General features: G+C 41.6%; 1 protein-coding gene across 6 annotated transcripts in view; it reads right to left on the reverse strand.

Annotated features, from left to right (window-relative positions):
* LOC130193448 (ephrin type-B receptor 3-like) overlaps positions 1-8,674 on the reverse strand; it is a 57,649-nt gene extending 48,975 nt beyond the window's left edge. For all 6 annotated transcript variants that reach the window (XM_056413895.1, XM_056413893.1, XM_056413891.1 and 3 more), the window contains exon 1: positions 7,938-8,674. In XM_056413895.1, coding sequence (XP_056269870.1) covers positions 7,938-8,001 — 64 coding nt within the window. In that variant the 5' untranslated portion in view covers positions 8,002-8,674. The remainder of the gene's footprint in view (positions 1-7,937) is intronic.
* Between the last annotated feature and the right edge of the window lie 7,127 nt (positions 8,675-15,801).

Genomic DNA, 15,801 nt, shown 5'->3' on the forward strand with positions numbered 1-15,801 from the left:
AGCTGATGGCAAACCCGCAGGGTGGCCTACCTTCCCTTCCTCCGTCTGCTGCTGAAAACACACATGATGAGTGTGTGTCTTTGTCACACACACCGCTTTATAGCCCTCTGCCATCTACCACTCTACCAAATGGACAGGTGTTAAGACCATCTGAGTAACAAAAGCCCAAAAGCAACACCTCCACATTTGCTAGATGGCTCTGTTGAAATGCTTGCCTTAGCCAGTAGGGCGTTTTAACCTCCCTTTCATTCCCCTCTAAATATTGCACTCACTTAAACATGAAGTCACTGTGCCACCGAAACTCCATTCCAACTTGAGCTGAAGTTAAATAAAGGCTCCTCACAGCTGGCAGTGCCTCCAGGAGGCTGCATTATGGAACCATGGGGATTATTTAAATATCTTAACAAAAGGTCATGTGTGATTGGTGCAAATACCACTGAAATGTGTTGGATTCACCATGTGTAAAAGAGAGTGTGTTGAAGATGTTCAGGGTAAATTTGGTGCACTGTTGATAAGCGAGCAGCAGACTGTTTCAACCTGCTGCTGTTCTCAAGAAGACAAAAAGGGAACGGTAGAAGATGTAATAGAAGTAGGGAGCCCTACTCTTGCCTTTTGAAGTTTAGGCGAGTGTTTTTGAAACCAAGGATGAGAAGTGGGACAGAATAAGGTGTAATAACAGCCATCTGCAAAACTGTGAATAGGAACACTCATACACCCGTTACAAGCCATAAGTATGATATATACAGATTTTTCCTTGAAAATGTTCCTACATCAAACATAGCGGTTCGTAAAAGAATTAGGAAAAAATATGTGTTCTTGCTCTTGAAGGGAACAAGGCCCGGAGCTAGTCCCTACTAAAATCCATAGTTAAACTCAACAAAGGAATTTTCCAAATCTTTCTTTTCTTCTTATACTTAACAAGACTGTCAAAAGCTGAAACCAGGTTATGCGGTCTTTTTTCCCCCTCCAGGTACACTGTTTTACAGCTGTGTCCAGTCTCCAGACAGATGTAACTGGCTATTATTTAAAGACAAATATCAAAGATCTCTTTTTGCTCCATCACCAGAAATGCATTACAAAAGTGTGTAGCTCCTAAAGAAACGGTGGGAAGAGGTCCTGAAGTCTACTCCACCAATGGCTGTTGTATGGCCATTCAGGCTCCGGGTAGTCTCTCAGTCATAACTGCTCCAGGTCCTACATACAAAGAGTACATCTGCCCCGATCTGTAGGCTGACCATGCTGTCAAGAACAAGCCAAGCGAACACTTCTGACCCAGTCTCCAACTGTGTGTCAATGAGCCGTGGAAAGTTGCATTGTCGATCCCTCTAAATATACACATCCTCTTTCTGTGTATTTTTACTCACCACTGGAATATGATAACCCCTGGAGCTTGATTGTGTTAGAACTACTATTGTTGAGATGGAACAAGACTAGCCCTGAGGAGTAAGCCCCTTCCGAATTCATCTGAATCCCCGCCCCATGACCTCTGGATAGGGGTCACGGGACATGGGTGGAAAGCACAGCAGGTCCTAACTCACTTTATAATCTGGACATTTTGACATGTGGACATTTCAGCTGCACTTTATGGACATCCGGTGCAGACAGTGCCTATAAAATGCCAACTCTGCTGGCGAATAATATTGTCAAACATTTCATCAGTATTTTGAAAGCCATTAATATTGTTCAGCAAGGGTCAGCTGAGCAATTTGAAACAACTAAATCTTTAAGAGAAAGATTTTAATTAAAAGGATTGAGCTGAACCTTTGTTCTTATTAATGACAAAGATTAACACAGAGGATGGTGTTGCCACCTTTCTATGTTGCCATCACATGAATTAGTTCTGCTAGGATCCAGAGGGTGTAAGTGTATAGGCTCTGTGCCTGCATCCACGTATACCTCTGGCAACAAGGGCATCAACTGGACAATGAATGTGTGTGCAACATATCCTCCAAGAGGACGCCAGCAAGTGGTATAAACAGAACTACTACATGTCCATGGTGTCCGCAGCTGTCCGTGTACGCGTCCGCTTGGGAGTATATCAGGGGCTTCAGTTCGAGGAGTAGGCATGCCATGACATACTGTACCTCCAGCAATACACAGATAAACAATCGCCAACTCCTGTAGCCTCCAGTACACACATATAGACACTCCTACCCTCTAGACGTACCACCCATCTTGCTCTCTGTGAGTGCAAAATCTCTCTTTCTCTGCCTTAGTCTATGTGTGTGTGTGTGTGTGTGTGTGTGTGTGTGTGACTCTCTCCCCCTTGTTCTGCTCGGCTGACTCCAGACACCAGCACTGTGTCTGTGCAGTGAGCAGGCCCAGACACATTTGCCCTCCTCGCTTGCTCTCGACAGTGGGTGTCAAAGACCTGCCATCCCACAAGGCCCCTCGGTCGGATGCCAGGTCGGCCGACACACACAAATGCCATATCCAAAAACAGCAAAGCACGCATGCGCACATACTGATTTGGAAAGTGTAGGGATGAAAATTAATACATGGTCATTGTAAACGAACACTAACCAACTACTATCATAATAATAATGAACTTCTATTTCTCTCATGTTTTATTGTTCGGCTGGTTTTATATTCGACTTCTATTTAACAACGTCCAAAAGCGAAGCAAGAAGGGACCGTATGTCGTTAGCCCGGACAGTAAAACGGAGATTCGTCTCATGCTCAGTAAAGAATCCACAGTACAGTATACTGAAGCTCGGTTCACTACTTTGCTATTTACTCCGGTCATCCTGCTTTGTCCACTGTTTGGTGTGAAGGCCCCAGCAGGCCTAACACGGCTGTTGCTTTCCTACATGTGAAAATTCCATCTCTTTTCCTCGCCGCCATATGAGCCGTGAACCATCAGTCGGTGCACATGAGCGCTCCCGCAGGCCTGTTGCATCTGTAAAGTCTGTCAGCTCTGCTGCTCTCATGGGTCTCTTATCCAAATCTGCCCTATATTCCAACTACCATCTCACAGCCCCCCCCCCCATACCATCCAACCCCAACTCCCAACATGTCGTCATCCACTCCCCCTTCTTCCTGAACGCCTTACGCCAATCTGAACCTAAGTCACTGTACATCTGTTCAACATGGCTGCTGCCTATGACCTATACCGACTGTTTGTGTTCCCTGCCGAGGTCAATGCTCCAGGATACTGCTGAGGGGGATTCGACTATCATTTATTCTTTATTAATTTAGTCTTTTCAATAAGTGCATATCTGTGAATGTTAAAATGGAACTGCATTGCTGTGACAATTTCTTAACCTAAAGCATTGAAATACACTATACTAACTAGGACAGTTTAAAAATGTTAACAATGTTATAGGCATGAAATCATGTATTGACTTGATTTAAAAATGTGTTTACACTTTATAGAAATGTTAGCATGAATAATAAAAAATATATATATTTCATATTCATATGTTTTCGAATGAATTACATTTTCCTTTCATTTTTTTATTTTATTGTCTGTATGTCTAGATTCATACTTACACGAAATATCTGTATTATACAGAATTGTTGTTGTTGCTTGTTGTTGGACACCGTTTGTGTCAAATGCGCAACACAGCAGCTAAGCTATGCAGTCTTTCGCGTCAAACCTGATTCTGCGTCTTAAAAGGCTGAGCAGCGCTGATTCGCTCGATCAATGAGTGCGCATTAAATGACACTTGAAATACAATTCGTGTGTTGTGTGTGTGTGCGTGTCTCTGTTCTCTATCAGCAGTATCTTATTACTGAACATGAAAACATGTCCACTTGATAAGCCACTTTTTATAGAAATAAATACATCTTTAAGATAGATAGATAGATAGATAGATAGATACACTGATGTAAATCATTTACCATAGCGCTGACATCCACAATGCTCTCGGTAATGATTCATCAGTAGAATTGCCAGAATGACTTGGCTTTTATTTTGCAAATACACGTTCACGTCTCTTTAGCACATCTCCACTCGGCCCTTAAACGGGCCGTGTTAAAGCCCGCAGAGCCTTTAACAGTTCCCTTTGTCCATTTAATTATGACCCTAAATACATTTGTTCAGTCGTTTGCTTTTGAATGTTATGTAGATCAGCTCCTGGAGTAAAGTTGAACACGGCAGCTTCTCCGTGAGTTCTGCTGAGGGCAGCCACACATAACGGATGCTGCGCTCTTCAGCCTTCATGGTGTAAGAAGGCCTTCGGACAGCAAGCGTGCGGGACAAAATGCAACCCTTACAACGTTCCGCACTCATGTTAATGGAGATTAGTAATATACAGCCGTCCAAAACCTCTAAAAAAGCCCAAGTTTATTTTTTGTAATTGGGTATTAGTATTCCCCTAAAAATAACATTAAATGCATGCAGTTAACTATTTACGCACCTTTTGTGTAAAGGTTTGTTTTTCTTGTTTAAAAAAAATAGTTTGCATGTGTAACTGGAAATAATATTGTAAAAGGCCCTAGCCGTCAAATTATTAGATGTGCGACTGCGTCACAGACAGGTCTGATACTATTAACGATACAATAATGACAGTGGCGAGGGAACCTCCTCAGCTAAAGAAAGAGAGAGCAAGGGAGAATACATAATGGCAGAGAGAGATGAGAAATGTGCCAACTGCAAACAAGCACAGGAAAGCTCCTGTGGAGGTGTGATCTCACCCACATAAAAACATAAACATGTGCGCTTCAAAGGTCCAGCTTGTGCGTAATCGCTCCAAGAAATGCGCTGCCATCGATAGAAAAAAGAAAAAAAAGCATGGAGAGTGAAGGGGAACGCTGAGCGGAACGGCGGCCATAAAAGCCCATTTGTCTATACTTCAGACGTAAAATGATTCCAGGTGAGTGCTGTTCGACTGGAAGTAGAGATTTGTGTTTTTGAGTTAAGTGCACGCAAAACGGGGTTTGTGCTTTTGTCATAATAAATATCCTCAAACTTCTTTTAATGAACACAACTCTATTCAGTTGTGGCACATGAACTGGGACCCGGAGTAAGTTTGTTCACCTGCAACTGAACAAGCTGAACTCTGTCAACAGAAGCCGCATAAAGACAATAAACTCTGATTAATAGCGTGTCCGCTTTGCCCGACCGGAATATCGTTATAGTGCCTATTTCATGCCCGTTTTATGTGCTTCCTCCCTCCATCACAAGTCATTTACACCGAGGAGTAACCACACCGCCTGTGCTCTACAGAGGCCTGTCATCGACGCAATTTGTCTCCCTAGCACACTGACAGCAGCAGATCAACAACCAAGGCCTTACTGAGGTCCCCTGAATAATCTGTCCTCACCAGCATTGCAACTAACTACTTTCCCTTTTGTCAAAAACATAATGAATTTCAGTTTCTAATGATGTGGAATTAGAGGTCGTGATCCTCAGACAATTAACACATTAAACACATGTGAATATACAAACTCCAAAATCAAATGGCATACGATGTGACCTGGATATTTAATTACAGCATATCTACAAAAACATTAACATTAATGAGAAGATACTCACTCTCTCCTACACAAAATAACATGGCTATTATAGGTTTTATTTAAAATTATAAACGCACCCAAAAAGTAAAATGGCATAAAGTGTATGAACAGATTCACAATTGTTGTTTAGTGCTGCCACTAAGAGCTCAGAAACGGCCGAAGTGCTGCGGCCCATAATTAAATCATTAAAAGTAAACTAAATTTAAAAGATTGAAAGCGTTTACTTTCCCATTACATGGCAATTTATGGGGTGGATGCGGAGAAAACAAAAAATAACAAAAAGAAAAAGGAGGGAGAAAAAAGAAAAGAAAACATGAATGCATTAAGAGCATTTCCGCGGGCAGCGTGACCCCGGGAGCGGGAGAGACGCACGACGGGGCTGGCGGAAACTTCACCACCAGGCCGCTTGTTTCTCCCTAAATCGCAATGAACCCAACGAAGTCCCTGCAGCGGCCATAAATCACATAGCTGTATTAAAAGCTTTCGTAAACCCCCAGCCAGGTCAGTCTGGTACAATTTATGGCATCACTTATGTACGGAATAGATTGTCCTAACGAAATACATCAACGTCAAGCCTGTGCGCATGAAGCCAACTCGCTATTGTAAAAAAAAATCACCTCTCTCTCTCACTCTCGTACTCTCTCTCTCTCTCTCCCTCTCTCTCTCTCTCTTTTCCGAATCTACCTCTCTCGCTTTCCAAATTCTGCACAACAAGAATCCACTCATCTATTCAAGCCATGTGTTTTAAGTCAGAGATTCACAACTGGGGTCCGTGACCTATTGGGGTCAATGAGAAGGGACCAGGGGGGTCCCTCGCAAACTAAATAACTACAATTTAATTCCATCAATCTACGGGCAGTAATTAATGCAGTGCTTCATTCACATTATACCTGCCTCTAAGTTTTTGATTGGTGTCTCAAATACGTCACTTCTGCTTCGAGCCCCGATCACCTCGGTTATTTAGTGGATGCCTACCAAGAAAACCAAACTTATTTCCACCTTTGGGTACATATATGTTTTCTTTACGTCAGAGGAAGCAGAACACTGTGAAAGGCAATTCAGTTCAGTTTAAGAAGTGTCAAAGTAAGGCAAGGACACTTAAAAGTAAGATGAATATTAGACTGTAATCAAATGCCAACATATTAACATTTTAATTATGAAGTGTCGTTTGATGTTGAATAAGTAACACGGGCTTCGGGTGAAAACCATTAACGTCCACTCTACATATCGTCGTTTCAGCCGAACTGCAGACTATGTTTACATTTTATTTGAAAGCACTGACGTTACCTAAACAATTGTTGGGAAAAGTCAAACTTGACTTGAAAGATAAACGGTCATTTTAACATCATGACAGACGTCTTTCGCCACGATTTAAGAACGTTCGACTGGTAGGACGTAATGCGGACAGGTCGAGAAAGAGAGAAAGGCGTTTTCTGAGCCAGTGGCCCACTGTCCTACTTTCCTCCTGGCATTCATAGTTCAATCTGTAGGCCGCTTCCAACCTTATTTCCTTTGTTCCTTATCCTCATTTGCCCAAACACAGCAAAGTGAGGCATTCCATAATGTAGGAAAGGAATAATAGAGGAGTGGAACACCTCGCTGGTGGGAGCAAAAAAAAACACAGCTAGAATTTCCCATCGATTTTACGGACGGCAAACACCAACACTCAGCGAAAACAGATGGCTTCGTTTTTGGAAGCCAACTTTTTTTAAATGCAACTGTAAATAATCAATCAATGCCACTTTACGAAAAAACATTACCAAACGAAAAATATAATCAACACAGAGATACATGAATGCCAGTTAATTTGACTTAATCTACTTTATTTAAATAACATGTTTGCATTTCACAGCATTTTTTTTTATTGGAAAAAAATCCTATATCAGCATTTTCAATGAATTGGGTATTGACATTATTATTAACCCGTTTCTTTAGTGCATACTTTGACCTCAAACTGCAGTAAACATGTCAAAAGGCCACACTGATACATCCCTAAAATACACGCAGCCGACCTGAGGGAAAGTGTCTTGTGGGTGACATGGAGCCACGACTCCCTGGTGAGATACAGTGTGGAGCTAATTTTCTTTAGGTGATCAAGAAAGCTTTAGCAGTCGGCAATAGCTGATGTAAGGAAACAACAATATACAACTCCCATTGAAATGGATGAGCTCTCGTTAATGCGCATTACGGTTGTGTATTGAAACCTGTACCGGCCACAGCGCTTGGCTGCGTAAAGCCAATAATGCCATGAGGGATCCTTTCAAACAAGCCAGATGGACACTTTGAAAATGAAACGTTTAGTTTAAATTCGGGGATGGTAGCAAATGAAGAATGTGGGTGTGATACAGGAGCCTCGCCCGCTGCGGTGCCGAGTCTATGAGAGAGGTACGGGTGCTGGCTCACTTGGTATGTGGGAGAAAGAAATACGCTTTTAGGCATCCTGATATGCGACACCAACTAAAGATGGAATTTCTTACCTTCTACGGCGGACACCACTGGCAGCAAGAGGCTGCATAAAAGCAGAAAGTAATCCATTGTCATAAAGCAGTCAGGTCGGACATGTAAACAGACCCACGAGAGAGGGGAGGGAAACACAATCCTGGGTGATCCCACGCTCCACGCACCCAGTGCGGTCCCAGTCCCAGCGTTGTCAAGCCTCCAGGACCAGAGTTACCCCCATTCACCAAAACACGTAAAGGTGAGTGTTCGGAGGAAATAACACCCTCGGTGTAAAACGTGTGAATATAGCAGCCCGTCTCGATTTTCAGTGATCTCCAACGCGCCTTCTAAAAACCAGAGAAAAGGCAACGGGCGCAAATCTCCCAGTCCTTTCCCCGCGTAGTGAGCTACTCGGCTGAGAACAGGTAGTCCATTCCGCGGCCACCATCCGGAGAATATGTCCAACAATATTTCGTTGTTAGTCAGTGGGTGAAAAAAGAAACAACCGCCTTCGCGAGGAGATCCAGAGACTTTCTCTGTGGTCAGAGGAGCAGAGGCAGAGAGAGCCGCACTTGTGTCAGAGCCATGGTGTACAGTCCCAGTCAGGCATGTGCACTCCTCTCACATGCGTCCGCGATCAAGTGGTATTCCTGTAAAGACACCGCCGCGCCGTTCAAAATATGTATTCCCTGAGCGAATTTATCAGTGTTGGCTGCTGCGTGAGGATCGTCTGCTTCGCTCGGTTTGTGCACTGGAATGAAGCTCACCGCCGTGAAGGAATAACGGCAGAGTGAGGGGAGAGAGAGAGAGAGAAAGAGAGACCAGGGATGTGGGGGGGGGGGGGGGGTACACTAGGAGGAGGGGTTACCGTTGAAGCAGCTGCATTGAAAAGAATGTCTACCTTGACAATCATTCAGTTTCACCTGTATTGTCAAAATAAAAGTCTAAAATAAAACAAGGGTGCCTACTGAGCACTTCGTTCTCCTTCCCGGAGTAGTCTTGGTGTTTCCGCACATTTAAGGACAGCATACCAGGCGATGTTCTCTTCCAGACACTTCAGTTAAGACGTTTCTATGACATTAATAGAAGTATTGGATATTCGTGGATATATTTTTCGAAGTATTTTTTCAAATTATGCGTTCAGTCGAATTCGTTGAAGGATAACGCAAGTCGTAAATGAATGGCTTAGTTGTCAAGTTGGTCTTTGTCTGTTCATGTGTGTGTGTTCTTTGCAGCGTGTCTTTCCCTTCCTGCGAGTCCCGGCGCATGTGTAGAAGTGGACACACAGCGCCTCCCTGCGGGCCGCTCCGTTCCAGTGCAAAAGAGAAAGACGATTTCTGCTGACTTTTTGCTTTGATTAAAACATTGTTTTCCTTAAACTGCGTGAATTAAAAAATACCAAATAATAAATAAAAGAACTCCGGTGGTCACTCTGGATTTTAAAATGCACCTTTTCTATTTCGAGATTTAGGCTACTGTGGGTCCTATATGGATTTCATAACAAACCAATGTATTTATTATTCTAGACTTCAATTAAAACACGAATATGAATGGAAAAATATTAATTTCAAGAAAAATATCAATGACATTATAATGGTAAATTCCAATGCAAGTGTCTGTGGAAAGGAAGCTTTTATGACAAAGTTGATCAAACTTTCCCGGAACTTTACTTTACTTGAGTAAGAGTTGCAGTTATTTAAATCGCAGGTTTGTGTTTATAACACACTTAAACATTTAACTCAATTGGTCTGGAAAAACGGAGCAGGCAGTGTTTTTTCCTGCGGGATTTTAGACCAGCGATTTGTTTTTCCTTCCTTGGACCTGTTGGAGAAAGAAGGGTTATTTGTCACGACTCACGTCCGAGCTCTTACAACCTTTCTCCTCAATCTCTCTTTCACAGTCGTTTTATTATTGTATTATATCAGTCGGTCTATTCTCACAGCAGCAGTAAAAATGAGTCGAGAAATATGTCAAGAATTTTACATTTCAGTCCAAACGGCACCTCTTTATATAACTTTTTATTTAACTCAATGTGCATTTTTCTGTTTCAGGGGTCATTATGGTGTTTTAAATGGAGGGAAATATAATAATAACAAGCCTAATCTGTAGGGGAATCACAGCGCTGCTGACAAAACAGGGCCCACAGCACACAGGTAAGGTTATGGAATATTTCAATGCCATCGATTCCTACTTTATTGCTGATTAGTATAGTGTCCAATTTCTTTAGTTTAATTTAGAAATAAGCAAAGCCAGAGATGACAGTCTCAGTTCTGCAAGAGGCTATACTTGGCCGACTCAGCATTAATACTGGGCAGGAGCTGAGTACATTATTAATAATGTTGAATATTGATGTGTTCTGTATTTGGAGATAAGAAAAGAAGTGGAGAGCTCTGCATAAAGTCATTAGTACTGGAGTTCATTTCAGGGATTTGCAGTATATTGCCATGGCTGCTTCAACTTTAATCTGTGTGCAAAGAATAACAATCATGTTGATACAATGGAATGTGTTGCTTGCTCTGCACATATACGAAAAAATGTGTTTGGTGTGTGAGGAGGAAGCTCGACCTGTGAAATGTCCAAGTGAAGCCAAATGACTTGTCTGTTAGTGTAACGTTGAAAGGTGATTGGATGCCATTTCCTGAGAGGTGCAAGCAGACAGATGCCACCATGCACTCTGCGGTGTTACTCTGGGTTGTATGTGTCTGTGTTGCCACCATCACAGAGTTGGATCGTAACACATTATGTAATATATATAATCTTGTGGCCATTTGGCTAATTTGTGTAACTTATTGCAAGTATCAGTGGAATCAGCAACATTGTTGCTCTTGCCATCCCCAAATCTTCCACTGCATTTCATTAATTCAAGTTATATTTCACTTATTTCAATTATAATCTTTTTCTTTTTACCATTTAATATAGTGTATATTTGAAAGGGCAGAGGTGTTGACTTGCACTAGGAAATAAAAACTCCCAGTATGTTGATCAAGAATAGACATCTTTCAAAGTGAGAATGCATCCCATTCATTAAAGATGATTTTTACTCATAAAAAGTTGTTATTATTTTGTAATTCTGCTTTCAGAGTGTTAGGGTTCAGTTGGCCAAAATGCTCCAACCCTTTGAGAACGGTTCCACATGCCCGCCCTTCCCAAACTATTTTTTATTACTATTTTGGTGCGACCACAGAATGAAAATATGAAGAAAAGTTTGGACTCCTGATATGAATGAGAACAGACAGGGAAACTCTTCAAAGTGTTCCAGCTCTTTGTTTCAGAGTCTCGTCAAAGGGATGTATTCACTTTGTGTGCTCTTGTGTCGGAAAATTTCTTTAATGTTTGCAGAATATTTTATATGGAATATAAAGATGAAAGGAGTAACATTTTAGGATTCAATCTATTAATCCTTATGGTTCTTATTGTGAATAGAAATTAGCTTTAAGAGGCCAACATAAATCAATATACTTAATGAAAAGAAATATAATATAATTATAACCGTTGCTGGGAGTATATACAGTGCATTTTCAACATTTCTTTGAAACAATTGTTAGTCTGTTTTGCTCTTGTGAATATAAATTATGTTATTTCATGACATAGCAGTCCAACATGTAGGATACTTAAGTCATTTTAACAATAATATTAATGTAGTATCATAATTTCACGTTGGTCAAATACAAATAATATTTGTGTACAAATTAATGTACTTCATTGTACAGTAGCATGATTTTAACAGTGCTTGGCTGCTGTTATTTCACACTGTTACTGTAAATATATACAGTATACTTTAGAAGTTAAAAAACAATGTATATACAAAGGACTTAGGACAAATATTAGTTTTGTACAAAACGTTAAATTATACATATATAAAAAGTAAAAACTATTACTACATTGTTTTTGGAGTATTGTATTATAATATAAGTATATTATTAAGTAATGTTCCAAAAATATGTGTTTTTGTATGTTCTGATGCATTTTGGTCCTGACTCAAATGCAGCAGTGATTTTTTATTATTATTAAAAGCTCCCTCAAGCTAGTCAACATCTTTTGGGGGGTAGGTCTGGCTGACAAAATTTGTCAGTTTCCCATAAGACTTCCTGTATAACTCACAACGACACAGTCTGTTTGAAAGGAAAATCATTTCGTAAGTGAAGCGACGTGGGTAAGAGAATCTGTGGCGTCTTCAAAGAAGACTGCTTCGTTTGTTGCCAAAACCACCGCAGCCCCAGCTCTCCTGCCTGGTCGCCATTAAAGGGCAACCAGAAGCACACTGAGTTCATGACAGCCACCTCTGTTACTTCTAGACGCGTATGACTGCTCTTAAAAGGAAATGAGGTATAAAGACTTTATAGCAACTTTGAGGGGGAAAAAAGAAAGATTTTACAGATTTTTTGTCTGGGGTCTGCTCCACCTTTAAAGTTTTCTTCGAGAAGATCAGAAACCAACATATTAAACTTAATCTATGATAAACAAAAGATCACCAGGGGTAAGTCTCAGAGAGCTGCTGAACCCTCAACCATTTCCCAATGTAAAAGATAAGTGTGTCAAACCAAAAATACAGGCTTGGTATAAACCAGGGGGAACTTTTCCCAAAGACTGGAACGTCCACATTAATAAATCAACGTCTGTGTGCTTACATGGTTGGGTTTTTACATAACTTTCAGAGAGAGGAGGAATATTTTTCTACATGTATGTGACATCTGGGTCCGGTTTAACAGTCTATGAATGGCAGTAGTGAAACTGTACATACAGCCGTGTTTTTATATATAATGTTGTAATATAGTGTTGTTATACTGTAACTTGACTTCAGCCGGTCAAGATTAGTGCTAAGAACACACCCACCAACACACACATAGATATCCTAATTCTGGAGACGATGTATTGACACTCTTTTCCTGCAGCCTTACAGTAAATATTACTCATAACCATAACATACCTGAACCTAACCATTGGCCTTACCTTTTCCATATAATCTCTGGGACAAAAGGTTGTTCCTAAATGCAACTGCTTTCCAACCCAATTGTGGACACCAATGTATTCCCGAAGCAGTGGCTGATCTGGTTTGGAGTTTGTAATTTGGTCAAAATGTGATTGAAAACCAATATGTGTACACATATACAGTGCACAGACATCAATACATGTTCCTCAAAGTGTTTGTGAGAAGCAACTGGCACACATTAGAAACTTCATAAGTAAAGTGGAAGATATTTTACTGCCATATGGACATTTCTCAAGCTTACACCGAAGCACCCTCGTCAGAACCTTGCAAGCCTCATCCATCCTTCCTCCCCTCATCCCATGCCAGGATCTCACTGTCTCTACCCCCCCCCCACACACCCACACACACACACACAAATACACCAAGATAGACCGAAGACCTTTTCTCACACACACTTAACTTTTCTTTCTCTTCCTCCCTCACAAATCACATGCCTGGACGCAAACACAAACACGCACACAGTCACCCCCTCTAGCATGCATAAAACTCTGGCAGACTTCACAGACACACACCCTGTAGCCCTTATGTCTGGGTATGGTCTAATAGCAGCACTAATGTGTTGTGAGTGTGAGGGGATCGCTTTACCCTGGCAATATTAAGGGAATGGTGAGCCGTTGGTTATGTTGAGAGTGTCTCTTGACATGTGTGTGTGTCAGTGTGTATGTGTGTGTGTGTGTGTGTGTGTGTTTGTGCGAGTGTGAACAGGCAAAGAGTTCTGGTAGTATTGGTTGAGGAGGAGTTGGTGGGAGGCTCTGGAGAATCTCACAACGGCTCAAAGCTGGAATCCAAGAGAGAAGTGGGCTGTTTACAAGAGCTTTATTTTTTAAGGGGTGGGGGTCGAATCCTAATGGCCTTCACCACTGACCGAGCACTAAACACAGGATCACAAGCGCAGCCCCAACTGAACCAGTTCAAGACCAGCTTGACACACACCAGCACAAAGACACACAGCCAACACCAAATCCACTGTGTGGCCTCCAGGCTGTAAATCAGCACCTCCTTGCCGAGCACCCCCAACTATCCTCTTCGCCCACCACCACCAGCACTCCAACTTCTGCCAAAACAAGCTACTGTGTGTCTCCGGTGAATATCTGCCACCTTTCAGCACTTTCTCTACCCAGCAGTCACCTGAGACAGTGAAGTATGACTCAACCTACCATCACCACGACCCCGCTGTCTTTGTGCCGAAAGACAGACAGACAGGCATTTAGGTAGACAGGGAGTCATAGGCAGATGCAGTCATACACGTATGAGGATCACGGTATGACAGAGGCACACACATGCTGATAAATGCTGATTGCAAGATGTGTTTCAGTTCAGATTATAATTTGACAGGTTTAAATGCACAACCTTTTTTATATGTGCACATAAATCAATATAAATCCTCTACGCTGTGTATTCAGTTTATAGCCTGTTGTCCTGGTTTTCCATTTATTTTATGTGCACACATATTTGTCAAATAATGGTGATTCTGACAAGTATCGCGATGTTGTCATGACATACTTTTCTTTTCCAAAACCTTCTCTGTGTCTATAACACATCACTTGTGTGTCAGAAATGTTTTTCTCACATTTACAAAGGATGTATTTGTTATATGGTGTATCTTAATTATAACCTATAGGGTTAGGGGACTTTTTTATTATTATATTTAACCAACATGTTTCCAAAATGGATATATAGTGCTTAAAAAAAGCACTTGCAACAAGTTCTAAAGCAAATATACAACTTTCTCTCAGCGCTCAAATGTTCTAACATGTTTTCTCTCCCTGCTCTTTCAGCACTATGCCTCGGCTCTCTGTATTACAGTATCCAGTCTGATCTGAGTATGTGGGGGAAGGTCAAAGCAGCTACACAGGCCAGCAGAAGCACTACTGTATGCTTCAGGGCTTTTCCCATGAGCACATAGCAAAAACCCTGTGTGTTGCTATTATCATTGCCATTGTGAAGGCATGGCCTTCCAAACTCTGCTCCCGAGGTACGCCTGCCTTACGTTCCAGATGTAAATCCTGTCTCCTCACAAACATGGCTGAGCTTGAAATATCTTGAATTTAACTTAACAAAATCGCTTAATATTTCGGACCATTCCATCACGACAGCGGATTATTTTCACGTTGGACTGAAAAAAGAACACTCAATTTACTTCAATAACTCGATGTTATGAGGAAAAAAAACCGTCCTGGACAAAATCCCAAGGACAAAGTCCAGACGGAGAGGGAAGGAGGAGGCTCATGCAGGAATAATTTTACGTCAGCCAATATCAAAGGTCTAGGATGAATTATCACCGGTGCTGGTCCAATAACAGAATGATTAATTAGCCCAGAGCCCCACGTTGTCTGAGATAACATTGTTCAAAGTGTCCAAACACAATGTAAACACACTGCCTCCCTCGTGGGCAACGCTCTTCCTCCGTACCCAGAAAACCTCTGTTGACCCTTGATCTTTCAGCATGTCCAGCTGCAAAATGTAATCTTCCGTGCAGTATATGACCCAGAGGGCTGCCAACAGTGGCAAATGCTGGCATATGCTTTCTGTAGGTTATTGGAGGTCACTATGAACATCACTCAAAAAAACAAGCCGGGAAAATAAATTATTAGACAGGCCTGAAGGAATTTTCTGCCATTTGAAAGAACATACAAATTTGGAATAGTGTTGTTTCCTCTAGACTCATATCTCATACAGAAGACTCACTTGAGGCCATTGACTGAAGCAGAGGTCAATAGCTTCAGTGTATACTTCTTATGAGCATCAAATCACAACAAATCGTCTCTGTCTAGTTACTGTCAGTCAGAGAAAAGGGATTTTCTTCCCCCTCAGTGTCCAGATCGACTCTGGCTCTCCCAAAGGTAGTTAGTCATGACAAAGTTTCTAACCTCAAAAGCACATGGTTTTAGTTTAGCTCTCGCTACCATTCA

The sequence above is a fragment of the Pseudoliparis swirei genome, chromosome 5 (genome assembly GCF_029220125.1).
Source record: "Pseudoliparis swirei isolate HS2019 ecotype Mariana Trench chromosome 5, NWPU_hadal_v1, whole genome shotgun sequence".
Taxonomy (NCBI): domain Eukaryota; kingdom Metazoa; phylum Chordata; class Actinopteri; order Perciformes; family Liparidae; genus Pseudoliparis; species Pseudoliparis swirei.